The sequence below is a fragment of the Ranitomeya variabilis genome, chromosome 2, assembly GCF_051348905.1.
Source record: "Ranitomeya variabilis isolate aRanVar5 chromosome 2, aRanVar5.hap1, whole genome shotgun sequence".
Lineage (NCBI taxonomy): Eukaryota > Metazoa > Chordata > Amphibia > Anura > Dendrobatidae > Ranitomeya > Ranitomeya variabilis.
The window spans coordinates 20,310,465-20,333,000 of record NC_135233.1 but is presented as its reverse complement, the minus strand read 5'-3'; the positions used below and the strand labels follow the sequence as shown (position 1 = coordinate 20,333,000).

General features: G+C 45.6%; 1 protein-coding gene across 1 annotated transcript in view; it reads left to right on the top strand.

Moving 5' to 3' along the window:
- Nucleotides 1-22,536, top strand: part of LOC143803642 (uncharacterized) — a 239,484-nt gene that overhangs the window by 208,472 nt on the left and 8,476 nt on the right. Inside the window, 3 exon segments of the mRNA XM_077281424.1 lie at nt 2,882-2,928; nt 21,377-21,467; nt 21,575-21,742. Of these exon segments, the coding sequence (XP_077137539.1) occupies nt 2,882-2,928; nt 21,377-21,467; nt 21,575-21,742 (306 nt within the window).

Below are 22,536 nucleotides of genomic sequence, written 5' to 3'. Positions count from 1 at the left end.
CTGGTGATAATGTTGAGTTACGGTTAATGTTTGGGACTAACCCAGGGTGGGAAAGGCTATGGTGAAGGGAAAGAGACAGTTTTCGGTCAGAACGTAAGATGGGGCTCAGTGTGCGTCAGAAGCAGACCTAAGGTCTGAGCATAAGCAGTGCCGCATGGCATGGGTGTCCTGAAGCAACAGGAGACTGAGGAAGTGGATAGCGTGATACAGAGTAAGGAGGAAGGAAAACTGACAGAAGAACAAAGTGGTCAACTGGTATGGGCCCTGAAAGAGGATGCCTAGCAGAACAGCCCCAAGTTTATGACTTGGAAAGGTAACAGGACAGGACAGAGACAGCAAGACAAAGAGAGTGCCACGTGCTAGAGTTCCAAGACGTCAGTAGTAGAGAAACTAAGTACCGGTGATATTGGCAAACTAGTTCCTTTAGGTGGAAAGAAGATGCAAAACCGCAGGTTTAGAACAGGACTCTCACTAACTGGACTGTAGTACTGAGTTGGGTTGTGGTGAGGGCAGGTGAGCTAGAGAAGAAAGGAACGGAAGATGCTTCATAATGTAAAGGCATTGTTTATCAAGCCGTGTACCTGCTATCTGCTGTACATAGTGTCCACCAAGTTATCATTCAGTAAAAAGTTTATTTTTGACTGGTGGTCCCCCTCATTGAACTGCTCAACATCTGGTACTGGCCAACCCAAGCCATCGGTAACATGCGGCCTGCTGGGGCATTATGCCCCTGTAAAAGAAGTCCACGCACCCGGCCAGGACCCCCACCTTCAAGTAATGTGCCAGAACATGAGAGACGAGGACCTTGTCCATGGCTACTGCCGTGTGCCACATTATATATGGAGGATGTGGAGACAGATGGATAGGAGGGAGATTCTGAGGAAAATTTAGAAAGAGTAAAGTGAGGTGACAGAGATGTATTTTTAAATCATTGCAATGCAGATGCAAAAATAATTATTTTTTCTATAAAAGTTTTTATTATGAAAAAGCGCCAAAACATAAAAAAACGATATAAATGTTGTATAGCTGTAATCGTACTGACCCGAAGCCTTATCAATTTTACCACATACGAAACGGCATAAAAAAAAACAATTCCTGAATTGCTGTTTTTTGTTCATTCTGACTCCCAAAAATCAAAATAAAATACCAATAAAAACGTCAACTCCTCCCGCAAAACACAAGCCCTCACGTGATTCTGTCAGCTGAAATATGGAATACCGCATGAGGAATGGCATAAAAAATAAATAAATTCTTCACCTGATGATTTTTTCATTCTGCCTCTCAAAGATTGCAGTAAGGCTCAGTGCACATTTATCCTGCGCTCTACGCTGAGCGCTTACACCGGGGTTTCCGTGTAAATCTATAAAATACGTGGTTCAGACGGAATCTCCAACAGAATATTCCCTATAATGAGGCAAATGGAGGCCCTGTGGTCGCCATCTGACCTGTGATCCGGCAGTGTCCGTCTTCTTAGGCGAGCATATAAGTGCTGTTGGCCACAGTTTTGTGCAATTCTGAAAAGAAGCTCAACGTTGAACAGAGGCCAGATGGAGTCCAGAGCAACTCTGCTGTCTTATTATAGTGCATGGATCCCTCTGAGGTTTCATCTGAATCACGTCACTCAGAGATTTAGATGGAAACGCCGATGTAAGTGCTCAGCATAGTGCGCCGGATAAATGTGATCCTAAATGTTATGTAAAATGTTCCCAATAAAAACTTCAACTGAATTCACAAAAAAAGCAAGTCCCCACTCAGATCTGTCATCTGTTAATGTTAATATAGGGGGCTTCCACATTACTGGTAGTAAAAAGGCTCTGGAAAAGTGCTATGGCTCCTCGCTAGTGATGAGCGAGTGCACTCGTTACTCGGGTGACCTCCGAGTATTTATGACTGCTATGGGGGTTGCCTGGTTGCTAGGGAATCCCCACATGTACTCAGCCTGGCTAGTAGCTGTAAATCATTCAGCTGCCGTGATGAAAACTAAATCTCCGAGCAGTCATAAATATTCGGAGGTCACCCGAGCGTGCTCAGGAAAACCCGAGCAATGAGTACAATCGCTCATCACTAGTCCTCACCCATCAAAAGAAATCCAACGAATTCTGCGCTCCCAAATCGAGCCCCACAGTGTACCTAAACCATATTTCACATCCACATGTTTGGTAGGAGAATAATTTTCAAAAAGAGGTGACTTGAAAGGGGTATTCTGCTCTTCTAGTACTTAGGCGCTCTGTATCTGTGCTCCAGGAGGCAAATAGCACTCCGTCCCTCCCGAGACTCTCCGTATGGCTAAGTAGTACTGTACTGCCACATATGGGGTATTGCCTTGTTCAGCAGAAATTGTGGAGCAAATTTTGGTGCCAATTTTACCCATTTCCCAGTGTGAAAACATAAAATTTTAGGCTTAAACTACATTTTTTAGGTAAAAATGTAATTATTTTTTCTCTTCGCCACAACAGCACCCACTTGAGAGAAGGGATATGCCCCTAGGAACAGAAAACCATATGGAGAGATAAAACAGGTGGTCCCCCTCGCTCCCACAGTTGGTTTCCTGTTCCTAAGGGAACTCATGGAGAAAAGAGAATGCTCAGTCTGGATGCCGCTTGCACGGATACCTTGAGGACGGCAAGGGCTCTGTAAGCTACAAAGTGACTTGATCCTTAAGGGGTTAAGGGATTGAAGGGCTTCCGAGTGTTTTTTGTTGGTCCCAGTGACTACAGGACCTTTGATGATGTCATGGTCATGTGACCAGTGAAATGAGGGGAGGAGTAAGGCAGTGGCACTTCCTGTCATGTGACTTCATTGAAGGTCCTAATTTCGCTAACATTTGCTACGTCTCTCCAATGTATGTGTAACTGATCACATGACTGTGACATCACCGCAGGTCCTGTCCGTACCAGGAGGAGACATCTGTTTAAGTGATCGGTCCAGGTACGTGACACTTGTAGCCAGGGCTCCTCTCTTTCTTTGTTTATTATAGTGCAGTTGTTATATACGTGATATAGTGTGGTGATCTATATATATTATAGTATGTTATATACCCTCCTCAACATTGAAATTACAACACCAAGAAGGAAATGTTATGCAATGATGGAAATCACAGGATGGAGACGATACTGATTTGCAAATAATGAAAACATTGACACAAAATTTTCAAAACATCTCGATTTATTCAGTCTGGAGTCTGAGCCACGTGCAGAAATCCCTGGCCGCTCGAGCCGTGGCTGCTATCACTGAGGTTATTAACCCATTCAAGACCTTGCCCATTTCCGTTTTTGCATTTTTGTTTTTCACTCCCCTCCTTCCCAGAGCCAAAACTTTTTTATTTTTCCGTCAATATGGCCATGTGAGGGCTTATTTTTTGCGGGACGAGTTGTACTTTTGAACGACATCATTGGTTTTTAGCATGTTGTGTACTAGAAAACAGAAAAAAAATTCCAAGTGCGGTGAAATTGCAAAAAAAAGTGCAATCCCACACTTGTTTTTTGTTTGGCTTTTGTGCTAGGTTCACTAAATGCTAAAACTGACCTGCCATTGTCATTCTCCAGGTCATTACGAGTTCATAGACACCACATATGTGTAGGTTTTGTTTTATCTAAGTGGTAAAAAAAAATTCCAAACTTTGCTAAAAAAAAAAAAAAATTGCGCCATTTTCCGATACCCGCAGCGTCTCCATTTTTTGAGATCTGGGATTGAGTGAGGGCTTATTTTTTGCGTGCCGAGCTGACGTTTTTAATTATACCATTTTGGTGCAGATACGTTCATCCGAGTCTCGCGCAAGTGAGTATGAGCCCTTTGATTAGAGCATATTCAAGTGTGTGAACGGCCCTGTCACAGACCACACCCAAATCCCAGAGAATCTGTGACAGGACGTGAAAATTGCTGATGTCAGACGTCTCCATTCCAATCTTACTAAGTACTAGTGTGCAAAGAAGAAGGGGAAAATGTCACCTCCAGATGTGCAAAGCTGGGAGAGACAGACCCCAAAAGACATGCAGCAAAAGGTGGTCTTATAAAGTCTTGATTCATGGGGGGCTGAATACAAATGCACCTCATAATTTTCAGATTTATATTTTTAAAATATTTAGAAAACCCTGTATCTTTTCCTTTACACTTCACAAATACTCACAACTTTGTGTTAGTAGCACAGAAAATCCCAATAAAATACATTTAAGAGTTGTGGTGTAATGTGAAAGCGTGGAAAAGTCACAGGGTATGAATACTTTTTCTAGGTACTGTGTATATATACACTGCTCAAAAAAATAAAGGGAACACTAAAATCCCACATCCTAGATATCACTGAATTAAATATTCCAGTTGTAAATCTTTATTCATTACATAGTGGAATGCGTTGAGAACATTAAAACCTAAAAATGATCAACGTAAATCATAACTAATATCCCACGGAGGTCTGGAGTTGGAATGATGCTCAAAATCAAAGTGGAAAATGAAGTTGCAGGCTGATCTAACTTCAGTGGAAATGCCTCAAGACAAGGAAATGATGCTCAGTAGTGTGTGTGGCCTCCATGTGCCTGTATGATCTCCCTACAATGCCTGGGCATGCTCCTGATGAGGCAGTGGATGGTCTCCTGAGTGATCTCCTCCCAGACCTGGACTAAAGCATCCGCAAACTCCTGGACAGTCTATGGTGCAACGTGACGTTGGTGCGAGACATAATGTCCCAAATGTGTTCCATTGGATTCAGATCTGGGGAATGGGCGGGCCAGTCCATAGCTTCAATGCCTTCGTCTTGCAGGAACTGTTGACACAGTCCAGCCACATGAGGTCTGGCCTTGTCCTGCATTAGGAGGAACCCAGGGCCAACTGCACCAGCATATGGTCTCACAAGGGGTCTGAGGATCTCATCTCGGTGCCTAATGGCCGTCAGGCTACCTCTGGCGAGCACATGGAGGGCTGTGCGACCTTCCAAAGAAATGCCACCCCACACCATTACTGACCCACTGCCAAACCAGTCATGCTGAAGGACGTTGCATGCATCAGATCGCTTTCCACGGCGTCTCCAGACTCTGTCACATCTGTCACATGTGCTCATTGAAGAGCACAGGGCACCAATGGCGAATTTGCAAATCCTGGTGTTCTGTTTCAAATGCCAAGCGTCCTGCATGGTGTTGGGCTGTGAGCACAACCCCTGTTATGAACTGGTGGCCTAGGAGCAGCATGGACGAGCTCTGGAGTATCTGGCCTCTATACTGACCGCAGACCCTGAACTTAACACCACATCTAGAAGTAGCCGTGGGATGTTCCTGTCACTCGCTAGACACCTCGTCACAGCCGGAGGACTAATTACCCCTAAAGAAAGAAACCGGAAAACTATCTTGCCTCAGAGAAAATTCCCAAAGGAAAGACAGCCCCCCACAAATATTGACTGTGAGAGGAGAGGGAAATTACAAACGCAGACTGAAAACAGAATTTAGCAAAGGAGGCCACGCTACCTAGAAAGAAAAGACAGGGCAGAGTACTGTGCGGTCAGTATTAAAATACTACAAAAATCCACCACAGAGAATACAAAAATCTCCACACCTAACTAAAGGCATGGAGGGTAACTCTGCAACTCCAGAGCTTCCAGCTTGGCTGAATAAATCCTTACACAGACAAAGCTGGACAAGAAAAAACATAGCAATTCACTGAACTATAAAGTCCACCGCATGTGGACTGCAAAAACAAAGCCAGGACTTATCTTTGATGATTTGGACAATCCAGCAGGAGAAACCAAGCAGAGATGTGAATTCTCCAGAAAACAATGGACAACTGGCACTCACCAAAGGGTGAGGCCAGACTAAATAGCCCCGTCCAAAGTGGTCGCACCTGATGACTGCTGTGAAGGACAAACAGCAGCACTACCACTTATAACAACAGGAGGGAGCCCAAGAGCAGAACCCACAACAGAATTCACAACAGTACCCCCCCTTGAGGAGGGGTCACTGAACCCTCACCAGAGCCCCCGGGCCGATCAGGACGAGCCAAATGGAAGGCACGAACCAAATCGTCAGCATGAACATCGGAGGCAACAACCCAAGAATTATCCTCCTGGCCATAACCCTTCCACTTGACAAGATACTGAAGCTTCCATCTTGAAAAACGAGAATCCAAGATCTTCTCCACAACATACTCCAACTCCCCATCAATCAATACCGGGGCAGGATGATCAACAGAGGGAACCACGGGCACCACATATTTCCGCAACAAAGATCTATGAAAAACATTATGGATGGAAAAAGAGGCTGGAAGGGCCAAATGAAAAGACACTGGATTGATAATCTCAGAAATCCTATAAGGACCAATAAACCGAGGTTTGAACTTCGGGGAAGAAACCTTCATAGGAACATGACGGGAAGACAACCAGACCAAATCCCCAACCTGAAGCCGGGAACCCACACGCCGACGACGGTTGGCAAAACGCTGAGCCTCCTCCTGAGACAACACCAAATTGTCCACAACATGAGCCCAAATTTCCTGCAACCTGTCAACCACAGAGTCCACCCCAGGACAATCAGAAGACTCAACCTGCCCTGAAGAAAAACGAGGATGAAACCCAGAATTACAAAAGAAGGGTGAAACCAAGGTAGCAGAACTAGCCCGATTATTAAGGGCAAACTCGGCCAATGGCAAGAAAGCCACCCAATCATCCTGATCAGCAGACACAAAGCATCTCAAATAAGTCTCCAAAGTCTGGTTAGTTCGCTCGGTTTGACCGTTTGTCTGAGGATGAAATGCGGAAGAAAAAGACAAATCAATGCCCAGCTTAGCACAAAAGGACCGCCAAAACCTAGAAACAAACTGGGAACCTCTATCGGACACAATATTCTCCGGAATGCCATGCAAACGAACCACATGCTGAAAAAACAACGGAACCAACTCAGAAGAGGAAGGCAATTTAGGCAAAGGTACCAAATGAATCATCTTAGAAAACCGGTCACAGACCACCCAGATAACCGACATCCTCTGGGAAACCGGAAGATCCGAAATAAAATCCATAGAAATATGCGTCCAAGGCCTCTCAGGGACCATCAAAGGCAAAAGCAACCCACTGGGGCGGGAGCAGCAAGGTTTAGCCCGCGCACAAGTCCCACAGGACTGCACAAAAGAACGCACATCCCGTGACAAAGAAGGCCACCAAAAGGACCTACTAACCAAATCTCTGGTACCAAAAATCCCAGGATGGCCAGCCAACACAGAAGAACAGTGAACCTCAGAAATCACTTTACTAGTCCATCTGTCAGGAACAAACAGTTTCCCCGCTGGACAGCGATCAGGTTTATCAGCCTGAAACTCCTGATGAGCCCGTCGCAAATCAGGGGAGATAGCGGAAAGAATCACCCCCTCTTTCAGAATGCCGACCGGCTCAAGAACCCCAGGGGAATCAGGCAAAAAACTCCTAGAGAGGGCATCAGCCTTAACATTCTTAGAACCCGGAAGATACGAGACAACAAAATCAAAACGAGAGAAAAACAGGGACCATCGAGCCTGTCTAGGATTCAGCCGTTTGGCAGACTCGAGGTAAATAAGATTCTTATGATCGGTCAAGACCACAATACGGTGCTTGGCCCCCTCAAGCCAATGTCGCCACTCCTCAAATGCCCACTTCATAGCCAACAACTCACGATTGCCGACATCATAATTGCGTTCCGCAGGCGAGAACTTCCGAGAGAAGAAGGCACACGGTTTCATCGAGGAACCATCAGAATTCCTCTGAGACAAAACGGCCCCTGCCCCAATTTCAGAAGCGTCAACCTCAACCTGAAAAGGAAGAGAAACATCCGGCTGACGCAACACAGAGGCAGAAGTAAATCGGCGCTTAAGCTCCTGAAATGCAGAAACAGCCTCAGAGGACCAATTCGTTACATCAGCGCCCTTCCTCGTCAAATCGGTCAGGGGTTTAACCACACTAGAGAAGTTGGCAATGAAACGGCGATAAAAATTAGCAAAGCCCAAAAATTTCTGAAGGCTCTTCACGGATGTGGGCTGGATCCAATCATGAATGGCCTGAACCTTAACCGGATCATTTCTATAGATGATGGAGAAAAAATGAAGCCCAAAAAAGAAACCTTCTGTACTCCAAAGAGGCACTTAGACCCCTTCACAAACAAGGCATTATCACGAAGGACCTGAAATACCATCCTGACTTGTTTCACATGAGACTCCCAATCATCTGAAAAAATCTAAATATCATCCAAATATACAATCATGAATTTATCAAGATAATTCCGAAAAATATCATGCATGAAGGACTGAAACACACATGGGGCATTAGAGAGTCCAAATGGCATCACAAGATATTCAAAATGGCCCTCGGGCGTATTAAACGCAGTTTTCCATTCGTCACCCTGCTTAATACGAACAAGATTATATGCCCCTCGAAGGTCAATCTTAGTAAACCAACTAGCCCCCTTAATCCTGGCAAACAAATCAGAAAGCAAAGGCAAAGGGTATTGGAATTTGACCGTGATCTTATTCAAGAGGCGATAATCAATACAGGGTCTCAAGGAGCCATCTGTTATGGTTACCCCAATGACCAGGGGAATAAAAATACAAAACGGACTAGCTCTCGGGTGATGGAAACTAAGGTCGACCGTGACCTGAACCTGACCCAACACTTACAGTAGCCGGGGGATGTACCTACGATGCCCTAGACACCACGCGCCAGCCGGAGATCTAACTACCCCTATAAGAGGAATATACAGGCCTGCCTTACCTCCAGTGAGGAACCCCAAAAGATGATAGTAGGCCCCCACAGATATTGACGGTGAGTTCAGAGGAAATGACATACGTAGGATGAACAGCAGATTTAGCACAGTGAGGTCCGCTTACTAGATAGCAGAAGGACAGGAAAGAGTTACTTCACGGTCAACCTAAAAACACTATTCAAAAACACCATCCAGAAACTACTTTAAACTCCAGTGACAACTCATGCCACTGGAGTAGTAATTTTCTGTCCACAAGAGCTTCCAGCACTGAAAGGTCACATTGCAGATAGCTGGACAAAAATAGCAAAACAAGAAACAAAAATTCAACTTAGCTGAACTGGGACTTGAAGCAGGTGAATGCAACAGAATGCTACTAGCACATTGTTGGCCGGCATATGACAAACAGCCAAGCAGCCTTAAATAGGAAACTCCCCTAGAGGGTGGCGACAGGTAATACGAGATGGAGGAAGGCACATAAGAGACACTACCATAACAGACCACCGGGGGAGCCCACAAACCGAATTCACAACAGTACCCCCCCCTTAAGGAGGGGGCACCGAACCCTCACCAGAACCACCAGGGCGATCTGGATGAGCACTATGAAATGCACGAACCAAATCGGGAGCATGAACATCGGATGCTGTCACCCAAGAATTATCCTCCTGGCCATAACCTTTCCACTTAACCAGATACTGAAGTTTCCGTCTGGAAACACGGGAGTCCAAGATCTTTTCCACCACATACTCCAATTCACCCTCAACCAACACAGGAGCAGGTGGATCAGCAGAAGGAACAACCGGTACCTCATACCTCCGCAATAATGACCGATGGAAAACATTATGGATATTAAAAGATGCTGGGAGGTCCAAACGAAAGGACACAGGATTAAGAACCTCCAGGATCCTATAAGGGCCGATAAACCGAGGCTTAAACTTAGGAGACGAGACCTTCATAGGAACAAATCGAGAAGACAGCCACACCAGGTCCCCAACACAAAGACGAGGACCAATACGCCGATGACGATTAGTGAACTGTTGAGTCTTCTCCTGGGACAACTTCAGATTGTCCACAACCTGTCCCCAAATCCGATGCATCCTATCAACCAGAGCATCCACTCCAGGACAATCCGAAGACTCCAATTGACCGGACGAAAACCGAGGGTGAAACCCTGAATTACAAAAAAATGGAGAAACCAAAGTGGCAGAACTGGCCCGATTGTTAAGGGCAAACTCTGCCAACGGCAAAAAGTCAAGCCAATCATCCTGATCAGCGGACACAAAACACCTCAAGTAAGTCTCCAAGGTCTGATTAGTACGCTCAGTCTGGCCATTAGTCTGAGGATGGAATGCAGACGAAAAAGACAAATCGATACCCATCCTGGCACAGAACGTCCGCCAAAATCTAGACACAAACTGAGTACCCCTGTCAGACACTATATTCTCAGGAATACCATGCAAACGCACCACATTCTGAAAAAATAGAGGAACCAACTCAGAGGAGGAGGGCAATTTGGGTAAAGGTACCAAATGAACCATCTTAGAAAAACGGTCACAAATCACCCAGATGACAGACATCCTACGAGAAACCGGAAGGTCAGAAATAAAGTCCATAGAGATGTGCGTCCAAGGCCTCTTAGGAATAGGCAAGGGCAACAACAACCCACTGGCCCTAGAACAGCAGGGCTTGGCCCGAGCACAAACATCACAAGACTGCACAAACATGCGCACATCTCGAGACAAAGAAGGCCACCAGAAGGACCTAGACACCAAATCCCTGGTGCCAAAAATTCCAGGATGACCTGTCAACGCGGAAGAATGAACCTCCGAGATAACTCTACTGGTCCAATCATCAGGGACAAACAGTCTACCAGGCGGACAGCGATCAGGCCTATCCACCTGAAACTCCTGCAAAGAACGCCGCAGGTCTGGGGAGACAGCTGACAATATCACCCCATCCTTCAGGATGCCGGTAGGTTCGGAATCACCAGGCGAGTCAGGCTCAAAACTCCTAGAGAGGGCATCCGCCTTCACATTCTTGGACCCAGGCAGATATGACACCACAAAGTTAAATCGGGAGAAAAACAACGACCAGCGCGCCTGTCTAGGATTCAGACGCCTGGCCGACTCAAGATAAATTAGATTCTTGTGGTCAGTAAGGACCACCACCTGGTGTCTAGCACCCTCAAGCCAATGACGCCACTCCTCAAACGCCCACTTCATGGCCAGAAGTTCCCGATTTCCCACATCATAATTTCGCTCAGCGGGCGAAAACTTTCGGGAGAAAAACGCACATGGTCTCATTACTGAGCAGTCAGGATCTTTCTGCGACAAAACTGCACCTGCTCCGATCTCTGAAGCATCCACCTCAACCTGGAACGGAAGTAACACATCAGGTTGGCGCAACACAGGAGCGGAAGAAAAGCGGCGCTTAAGCTCTTGAAAGGCCTCCACAGCCGCAGAGGACCAATTAGCAACATCAGCACCCTTTTTGGTCAAATCAGTCAAAGGTTTAGCAATGGCAGAAAAACCCGCTATAAATCGGCGATAGAAATTAGCAAAACCCAAGAACTTTTGCAGACTCTTCAAAGAAGTAGGTTGCATCCAATCACAAATAGCCTGGACCTTGACAGGGTCCATCTCCATAGATGAAGGGGAAAAAATATATCCCAAAAAGGAAATTCTCTGAACTCCAAAACTACACTTTGAGCCCTTTACAAAAAGAGAATTAGCTCGCAAAACCTGAAAAACTCTCCTGACCTGTTGAACGTGAGATTCCCAGTCCTCCGAAAAAACAAGAATATCATCCAAATACACAATCATAAACTTATCCAGATATTCACGGAAAATATCGTGCATAAAGGACTGAAAAACGGAAGGGGCATTTGCGAGACCGAAAGGCATTACCAAATACTCAAAATGGCCTTCAGGCGTATTAAATGCGGTCTTCCACTCATCCCCCTGCTTAATCCGCACCAAATTATACGCACCACGTAGATCGATCTTAGTGAACCACTTAGCCCCCTTTATGCGAGCAAACAGATCAGTCAGTAAAGGTAACGGGTACTGGTATTTAACTGTAATCTTATTCAAAAGTCGATAGTCGATACAAGGTCTCAATGAACCATCCTTTTTACCTACAAAGAAAAATCCTGCCCCTAGTGGAGACAACGAGGGGCGAATATGACCCTTTTCCAAGGATTCTCTGATATACTCCCGCATAGCAGTATGTTCGGGCACAGACAAATTAAACAAGCGACCCTTAGGAAACTTACTACCGGGGATCAATTCAATAGCGCAGTCACACTCTCTGTGGGGAGGGAGAGAATCAACTTTAGGCTCTTGAAAGACATCATAAAAATCTGACAGAAATGCTGGGATCTCAGAGGGAGTAGATGAAGAAATAGGAACCAAAGGTGCATCCCCATGAATACCCCGACATCCCCAGCTCAACACAGACATAGATTTCCAGTCCAAGACGGGATTATGAATCTGTAACCATGGTAATCCAAGCACCAAGACATCATGTAGGTTATATAATACAAGGAAACGAATAATCTCCTGATGGTCTGGGGTAAGACGCATAGTCACTTGTGTCCAATATTGTGGTTTATTACTAGCCAAAGGTGTAGAATCAATACCCTTCAGGGGAATAGAAACTTCCAACGGCTCCAAATCAAACCCACAACGCTTGGCAAAGGACCAATCCATGAGACTCAGAGCGGCGCCAGAATCCACATAAGCATTCACAGTAACAGATGATAAGGTACAAATCAATGTCACGGACAAAAGAAATTTTGACTGCAAGGTACCTGTAGAAAAAGATTTATCAACCTTTTTATCCACCTTTTTATCAACCTTATTTATACGTTTAGAGCATGCTGATATAACATGAGCTGGATCTCCACAGTAGAAGCACAATCCATTTTTGCGCCTGTAATTTTGACGTTCGCCTCTAGACAAAACACGATCGCATTGCATATGCTCTAATGCCTTTTCAGAGGTCACCGCCAAATGGTGCACAGGTCTTTGCTCAGAAGACACCGCCATATGGTGCACAGGTTTTTGCTCAGAAGATACCGCCATATGGTGCACAGATTTTTCCTCAGAAGACCCCGCCATATGGTGCACAGATTTGCGCTCCCGCAAACGCCGATCAATCTGGATAGCCAATTTCATGGCATCATTCAGACCTGTAGGCACAGGGAACCCCACCATGACATCCTTCACGGCATCAGAGAGACCTTCTCTGAAATTAGCTGCTAAAGCGCATTCATTCCATCTAGTAAGCACCGACCATTTACGGAATTTCTGGCAGTATATCTCAGCTTCATCTTGCCCTTGGGAAAGAGCTATCAAGGCTTTCTCAGCCAAAATCTCCAAATTAGGCTCTTCATAAAGCAACCCCAAAGCCTGAAAAAACGCATCTACATTTAACAACGCAGGATCCCCTGGCGATAATGCAAATGCCCAACTTTGTGGGTCGCCGCGCAGTAGAGAGATAACAATTTTAACTTGTTGAGTATGATCACCAGCAGAGTGAGATCTCAGAGACAAAAACAATTTGCAATTTTCCCTGAAACTCAAAAACCGGGATCTGTCTCCGGTAAAGTATTCAGGCAGAGGAATCTTAGGTTCAGACATTGGAGCACGTATAACAAAATCTTGTAGGTTCTGTACTTTTGTCGCAAGGTTATTCAAACCTGCAACTAAACTCTGTGAATCCATGATTCAAATGGGTGTAACCCAAGCATTCAGAGGTTAAGAGGAGAGGAGAAAAAAAAAAGGCTGAAGACTGCAGTTTAAGCAAGGAATACAAATGAGCAAACTAAGGTGCACTTTCAAACACAGAAAAAAAAAAACCTTTTCTCCTCCTTCCTGCTTTAGTGCATATTTTAACACATAGATTTTTTACGGGCCGGCCAAACTGTTATGGTTACCCCAATGACCAGGGGAATAAAAATACAAAACGGACTAGCTCTCGGGTGATGGAAACTAAGGTCGACCGTGACCTGAACCTGACCCAACACTTACAGTAGCCGGGGGATGTACCTACGATGCCCTAGACACCACGCGCCAGCCGGAGATCTAACTACCCCTATAAGAGGAATATACAGGCCTGCCTTACCTCCAGTGAGGAACCCCAAAAGATGATAGTAGGCCCCCACAGATATTGACGGTGAGTTCAGAGGAAATGACATACGTAGGATGAACAGCAGATTTAGCACAGTGAGGTCCGCTTACTAGATAGCAGAAGGACAGGAAAGAGTTACTTCACGGTCAACCTAAAAACACTATTCAAAAACACCATCCAGAAACTACTTTAAACTCCAGTGACAACTCATGCCACTGGAGTAGTAATTTTCTGTCCACAAGAGCTTCCAGCACTGAAAGGTCACATTGCAGATAGCTGGACAAAAATAGCAAAACAAGAAACAAAAATTCAACTTAGCTGAACTGGGACTTGAAGCAGGTGAATGCAACAGAATGCTACTAGCACATTGTTGGCCGGCATATGACAAACAGCCAAGCAGCCTTAAATAGGAAACTCCCCTAGAGGGTGGCGACAGGTAATACGAGATGGAGGAAGGCACATAAGAGACACTACCATAACAGACCACCGGGGGAGCCCACAAACCGAATTCACAACAGCCATCGTTCTTGGCAACAAAAAAACAACCTGCTCCCAATTGAGAAGAAGATGGCCGAATATGTCCCTTCTCCAAAGACTCCTTAACATAACTCCGCATGGCGGCATGTTCAGGCACAGACAGGTTGAAAAGTCAGCCCTTAGGGAACTTACAGCCTGGAATCAAGTCAATAGCACAATCACAGTCCCTATGCGGTGGAAGGGAACTGGACTTGGGCTCATCGAAAACATCCTGGAAATCTGACAGAAACTCAGGAATTTCAGAAGAGGGGGAGGAGGAAATCGACATCAGAGGAACGTCATCATGAACCCCCTGACAACCCCAACTAGTCACAGACATATATTTCCAATCCAACACCGGATTATGTTCCTGTAACCATGGAAACCCCAGCACAATAGCATCATGCAAATTATGCAACACCAGGAAATGACAATCTTCCTGATGGGTTGGCGCCATGCACATGGTTAACTGTGTCCAAAACTGAGGTTTATTTTTAGCCAATGGTGTAGCATCAATGCCCCTCAAAGGGATAGGACTCTGCAAAGGCTGCAAGGGAAAACCACAACGTCTGGCAAATTCTAAGTCCATTAAATTTAAAGCGGCGGCTGAATCCACAAATGCCATGACAGAAAATGACGATAATGAGCAGATCAGGGTCACAGATAACAGAAATTTAGGTTGTACAGTACTGATGGTAACGGAATTAGCGATTCTCTTGGCACGCTTAGGGCAATCAGAAATAACATGAGCAGAATCGCCGCAGTAAAAGCACAACCTATTCTGATGTCTGAATCCTTGGCGTTCAGCTCGAGACACAATCCTATCACACTGCATTGGCTCAGGACTCCGCTCGGAAGACAACGCCATAGTGTGCACAACTCTGCGCTCACGCAAGCGCCGATCAATTTGAATGGCCAGAGACATAGAATCACTCAAACCTGCAGGCGTGGGGAACCCCACCATAACATCTTTAACAGATTCAGAAAGACCCTTTCTGAAAATTGCCGCCAAAGCTTCCTCATTCCATTTAGTCAGCACAGACCATTTTGGAAATTTCTGGCAATACGATTCTGCCACTTCTTGACCCTGACACAGGGCCAACAAGGTTTTCTCAGCATGATCCACAGAATTAGGTTCATCATACAATAACCCAAGCGCCTGAAAAAAGGTGTCTACATTAAGCAAGGCCGGATTCCCAGACTCCAGGGAAAATGCCCAATCCTGAGGGTCACCACGCAACAGAGACATGACAATTTTTACCTGCTGGATGGGATCACCAGAGGAACTGGGCTTCACAGCAAAAAACAGTTTACAATTATTTTTAAAGCTCAGAAATTTGGACCTTTCCCCAAAAAAAAGATCAGGGGTAGGAATTCTAGGCTCCAAAACAAGAGTCTGCACGATATAATCAGAAATACCCTGCACTCTAGCAGCAAATTGATCCACACGAGAAGCCAGTCCCTGAACATCCATATCAGCGCTTAACTCTTGAGCCACCCAGAGGTAAAGAGGGGAAATAAAAAACCACAGAGTACAGAAAAAAAAAATGGCTCAGCACTTTCTTTCCCTTCTTTTGAGAGGCGGTTAACTCATTGTGGGCCAGTTGTACTGTTATGAACTGGTGGCCTAGGAGCAGCATGGACGAGCTCTGGAGTAGGTGGCCTCTATACTGACCGCAGACCCTGAACTTAACACCGCAACTAGAAGTAGCCGTGGGATGTTCCTGTCACTCCCTAGACACCTCGTCACAGCCGGAGGACTAACTAACTATACTAATTAATACTAATGTTATGGTGGGGTTTCCCACTCCTACAAGTCTGAGTGATTCTATGGCTTTAGCCATTCAGGTTGATCGGCGTTTGCGGGAGCGCAAATCTGCTCATCCTTTGGCGGTATTTTCTGAACAGAGACCTGAGTCTATGCAATGTGACCGAACTCTGACCAGAATTGAGCGACAAAGTCATAGACGTCAAAATGGGTTGTGCTTTTACTGTGGGGATTCTACTCATGTTATCTCAGCATGCTCTAAACGCTTAAAAAAAATCACTAAACCTGTCACCATTGGTACTATACAGCCTAAATTTATTTTGTCTGTTACTTTGATTTGTTCTTTGTCGTCCTACTCGGTTATGGCCTTTGTGGATTCGGGTGCTGCCCTGAATCTGATGGATTTGTCGTTTGTCAGGCGCTGTGGTTTTGTCCTGGAGCCTTTGGAATTTCCTATTCCTCTGAGGGGAATTGATGCTACGCCATTGGCTGAGAATAAGCCTCAGTATTGGACGCAAATGACCATGTGCATGACTCCCGTACATCAGGAGGTGATTCGCATTCTTGTTCTGCATAATTTACATGATGTTGTCGTTTTGGGTCTGCCATGGCTGCAGGCTCATAATCCAGTTTTAGATTGGAAAGCTATGTCTGTGTCAAGTTGGGGTTGTCAGGGAATTCATGGCGATGCTCCGTTGGTGTCTATTGCTTCTTCCACTCCTTCTGAGGTCCCTGAGTTTTTGTCTGACTACCAGGATGTATTTGATGAGCCCAGGTCCAGTGCCCTGCCCCCTCATAGGGATTGTGACTGTGCTATAAATTTAATTCCTGGTAGTAAATTCCCTAAGGGACGACTTTTTAACTTGTCTATACCAGAGCATGCCGCGATGCGGAGTTATATAAAGGAGTCTTTGGAGAAGGGACATATTCGCCCATCCTCTTCCCCTCTTGGTGCAGGATTTTTTTTTGTGGCCAAGAAGGACGGTTCTTTGAGACCTTGTATAGATTATCGTCTTCTGAATAAAATCACAGTCAAATTTCAGTATCCTTTACCACTATTGTCTGATTTGTTTGCTCGGATTAAGGGTGCCAGTTGATTCACCAAGATAGATCTCCGTGGTGCGTATAACCTTGTGCGCATTAAGCAGGGAGATGAATGGAAAACAGCATTTAATACGCCCGAAGGCCATTTTGAGTACTTGGTGATGCCTTTTGGACTCTCTAATGCTCCTTCTGTGTTTCAATCCTTTATGCATGACATCTTCCGAGAATATCTGGATAAATTTATGATTGTTTATCTGGATGACATTTTGGTCTTTTCTGATGATTGGGAGTCCCATGTGAAGCAGGTCAGGATGGTGTTTCAGGTCCTGCGTGCTAATGCTTTATTTGTGAAGGGCTCAAAATGCCTCTTCGGAGTACAGAAGGTCTCCTTTTTGGGTTTTATTTTTTCTCCTTCTACTGTGGAGATGGACCCAGTCAAGGTCCAGGCTATTCATGACTGGACTCAGCCCACGTCTGTTAAGAGTCTTCAGAAGTTCTTGGGTTTTGCTAATTTTTACCGTCGTTTCATCGCTAATTTTTCTAGCGTGGTTAAACCTTTGACGGATTTGACCAAGAAGGGTTCTGATGTGACTAATTGGTCTCCTGCGGCCGTGGAGGCCTTTCGGGAGCTGAAGCACCGGTTTTCTTCAGCTCCAGTCTTATGTCAGCCAGATGTCTCTCTCCCCTTCCAGGTCGAGGTTGATGCTTCTGAGATTGGAGCAGGGGCTGTTTTGTCGCAGAGAAGCTCTGATGGCTCTGTGATGAAGCCATGTGTTTTCTTTTCAAGAAAGTTTTCGCCTGCCGAGCGGAATTATGATGTTGGTAATCGGGAGCTGTTGGCTATGAAGTGGGCATTTGAGGAGTGGCGACATTGGCTCGAAGGAGCTAAACATCGTGTGGTGGTCTTGACGGATCACAAAAATCTGATTTACCTTGAATCTGCCAAGCGCCTGAATCCTAGACAGGCTCGTTGGTCGTTGTTTTTCTCCCGTTTCAACTTCGTGGTCTCATACCTGCCTGGTTCGAAGAACGTGAAAGCTGATGCACTTTCTAGGAGTTTTGTGCCTGACTCTCCGGGAGTTTCTGAGCCGGCTGGTATTCTCAGAGAGGGAGTGATTTTGTCTGCCATTTCCCCAGATTTGCGAGGAGTGCTGCAGAAATTTCAGGCGGATAGACCTGACCGTTGTCCACCAGAGAGACTGTTTGTCCCGGATAGATGGACCAGCAGAGTTATTTCCGAGGTTCATTCTTCGGTGTTGGCGGGTCATCCTGGGATTTTTGGTACCAGAGATTTGGTGGCTAGGTCCTTCTGGTGGCCTTCCTTGTCGCGGGATGTGCGTTCCTTTGTGCAGTCTTGTGGGATTTGTGCTCGGGCTAAGCGTTGCTGTTCTCGTGCCAGCGGTTTGCTTTTGCCTTTGCCTATTCCGAAAAGGCCTTGGATGCACATTTCCATGGATTTTATTTTGGATCTTCCAGTATCTCAGAAAATGTCTGTCATCTGGGTGGTGTGTGATCGTTTTTCCAAGATGGTCCATTTGGTGCCCTTGCCTAAGTTGCCTTCTTCCTCCGATTTGGTTCCTCTATTTTTTCAGAATGTGGTTCGCTTGCATGGCATTCCTGAAAATATTGTGTCTGATAGAGGATCCCAGTTTGTGTCCAGGTTTTGGCGGACTTTTTGTGCTAAGATGGGCATTGATTTGTCTTTTTCGTCGGCCTTCCATCCTCAGACTAATGGCCAAACCGAGCGAACTAATCGGACGTTGGAAACTTATTTGAGATGTTTTGTTTCTGCTGATCAGGATGATTGGGTGACTTTTTTTTGCCATTGGCCGAGTTTGCCCTTAATAATCGGGCTAGTTCTGCTACTTTGGTTTCGCCTTTTTTCTGCAATTCTGGTTTCCATCCTCGTTTTTCCTCGGGTCAGTTTGAGCCTTCTGACTGTCCTGGGGTGGATTCTGTGGTGGATAGGTTGCAGCAGATTTGGAACCATGTGGTGGACAATTTGAGGTTGTCACAGGAGAAGGCTCAGCGCTTTGCCAACCGCCGCCGCGGTGTGGGTCCCCGACTTCGTGTTGGGGATTTGGTGTGGCTGTCTTCTCGGTATGTTCCTATGAAGGTCTCCTCTCCTAAATTCAAGCCTCGCTTCATCGGTCCTTATAAGATCTTGGAAATCCTTAACTCGGTGTCTTTTCATTTGGATCTCCCAGCATCGTTTGCCATTCATAATGTGTTCCATAGGTCTTTGTTGCGGAGGTATGTGGTACCTGTGGTTCCTTCTGTTGAGCCTCCTGCTCCGGTGCTGGTCGAGGGCGAATTGGAGTACGTGGTGGAGAAGATTTTGGATTCTCGTATCTCTAGACGGAGGCTTCAGTATTTGGTTAAGTGGAAGGGCTATGGTCAGGAGGATAATTCCTGGGTTGTCGCCTCTGATGTTCATGCGGCCGATTTGGTTCGTGCCTTCCATGTGGCTCATCCTGATCGCCCTGGGGGTCTTGATGAGGGTTCGGTGACCCCTCCTCAAGGGGGGGGTACTGTTGTGAACTCTATTTTTGGGCTCCCTCTAGTGGTCACAAGCGGTACTGTGTAGTGTTGTCTTTCTGCAGGTTGGCAGCATCAGGTGGTTCGTTATCCTTGGTTGGTTTCCTATTTAGCTCACCTGGATACTCAGTTCCTTGCCTGCTATCAATGTATTCAGTGCTCTTCAGATTCCTTGTGACTACCTTGCTCCCAGTCTCTCCAAGACAAGCTAAGTTTTTGTTTGTTTATTTTTTGATCATCAGCATTCATCATGTTTCTTGTCCAGCTTGCTAAAATGTGATTTCCTTGCTTGCTGGTTGCTCTAGGGGACTGAGTTTCTCCCCCCCACACCGTTAGTTGGTGCGGGGGTTCTTGAAATCTCAGTGTGGATATTTTGTAAGGGTTTTTTACTGACCGCACAGACCCCTTTACTATTTTCTGCTATCTAGTATTAGTGGGCCTCATTTGCTGAATCTGCTTTCACCCCTGTGTATGTGCCTTCCTCTTACCTCACCGTTATTATTTGTTGGGGGCTTCTATATCTTTGGGAATTATTTCTCTGGAGGCAAGAGAGGTCTTTCTTTCTCTCTAGGGGTAGTTAGTTCCTCAGGCTGGCTCGAGACGTCTAGGATTTTTAGGCACGTTCACCGGCTACTTCTAGTGTGTTTGGATAGGTTCAGATTTGCGGTCAGTCCAGTTTGCCACCTCCCTAGAGCTTGTCCTATGTTTGTTACTTAGCTGGAGTCATTTGTGATCCTCAACCACTAAGGATCATAACACTCCTCCTTGCCCAAAGGTGCTCCTCCTTGCCCAAAGGACCGCTACGGTCCTGCTGCTGGGTTATTGCCCTCCTACGCCCCCTCCACATCTCCTGGTGTTTTGACCTGTCTCCCGATAGCGCCTCCAGCCTCTGGACACTACGCTGACAGACACAGCAAACCTTCTTGCCACAGCTCGCATTGATGTGCCATCCTGGATGAGCTGCACTACCTGAGCCACTTGTGTGGGTTGTAGAGTCTGTCTCATGCTACCACGAGTGTGAAAGCACAGCCAACATTCAAAAGTGACCAAAACATCAGCCAGAAAGCATTGGTACTGAGATGTGGTCTGTGGTCCCCACCTGCAGAATCACTCCTTTATTGAGGGTGTCTTGATAATTGCCAATAATTTCCAACTGTTGTCTATTCCATTTGCATAACAGCATGTGAAATTGATTGTCAGCAGTGTTGCTTCCTAAGTGGACAGTTTGATTTCACAGAAGTTTGATTTACTTGGAGTTATATTCTGTTGTTTAAGTGTTCCCTTTATTTTTTTAAGCAGTGTATATATATATGTGTGTGTGTGTTATTGTATGATGCTTAAATAGTTATTCACAATTTTGCCATATGGGGCCCCTCTGGGACTTGGCACACAAGGCTCTGTGCTTGTAGGGGGCAGGAATGATGTTCAGAACCCTAAAGACTAAAGAAGCCAAACGTGGAGAGAGGTACATGTTTGACTTTTTTTTTTCTGCTCTTGAGTCTGATTTCATATTGAGGGCACTATTGTAATGTTTTGTATGAGAGCCAACCTTTCTCGTTCCAAACTTATATGTAAGATTTACATTCAGATTTGATTTTCCTCGGATTCCTCCTTGCTTCCCCACGTTCCTTATGTTCAGGAATTTTTCCTCTTAATAGTTGATGGTCCTTTCCTTCAGTGACCTCCCAAAGATGCAGCAGGACACAGACCACATGGCGGCTCGGATATTAGACCTCACCCTGGAGATAATCTACTGGATCACTGGAGAGGTGAGATCGTCACATCACTCTGATCTCTAGGAATAAAGCAGGGAAATGACGGGAAAGGTGAAGGATTCTTGGCCTCTGTGTAGTGATCGGCGTCTCCCCGTACACAGGATCACATAGTAGTGAAGACGTCGTCTGGGGAGTGTGTGACCCCCCGAGTGTCAGGAGGGCGGAGCAGGACCCCGAGTGACATCACCGAGCCTCCACCTCATTCACTGACACATGAGCAAAAGATCCTAGAACTGACCAATAGGATCACTGAGCTGCTGAGCGGAGAGGTGAGCGCTGCCGGGAATGCTGGGACATTATACAGGGAGGGCTACTTATATGGATACACCTAAATACAATGGAAATGGTTGGTGATATCAACTTCCTGTTTGTGGCACATTAGTATATGGGAGGGGAAAAACCTTTTAAGATGGTGGTGACCATGGCGGCCATTTTGAAGTTGGCCATTTTGGATAGAACTTTATTTTTTTCAATGGAAGGAGGGTTAAGTGACACATCAAACTTATTTAGAATTTCACAAGAAAAGCAATGGTGTGCTTGGTTTTAATGTACCTTTATTCTTTCATGAGTTATTTACATGTTTATGACCACTTATAAAATGTGTTCAAAGTGCTGCCCATTGTGTTGGTTGTTTTTTTGTGAATGGTGAAGTTAACAAACAAAACCACCGCTATTGGTCTGACAGTAGCCCACAGTGGATAGATCCATCCAAGACTGTTGGAACACAAAAATTGATGGTATGGTGTGGTATATGGGGTACAAAGATAGTGAGGCAATTCTTGATCAATGGACACCTCAATGCCACTGGATATCTGAAATTGCTACATGATGATGTGCTGCCCTCTTTATGCGCTGAAGATGGCACATTCCCTGATTTTTTCCAGCAAGATGGTGCACCACCACATTATGGGTGACAGGTCCGAACATTCCTACATGAACAGTTTCCTGGAAAGTGGATTGGTCGTCGTGGGCCAGTTGAATGGCCACCAAGTTCTTCTGATCTGACCCCCTTTAGACTTTTATCTTTGGGGTCATCTGAAGGCAATTGACTATGCTGTGAAGA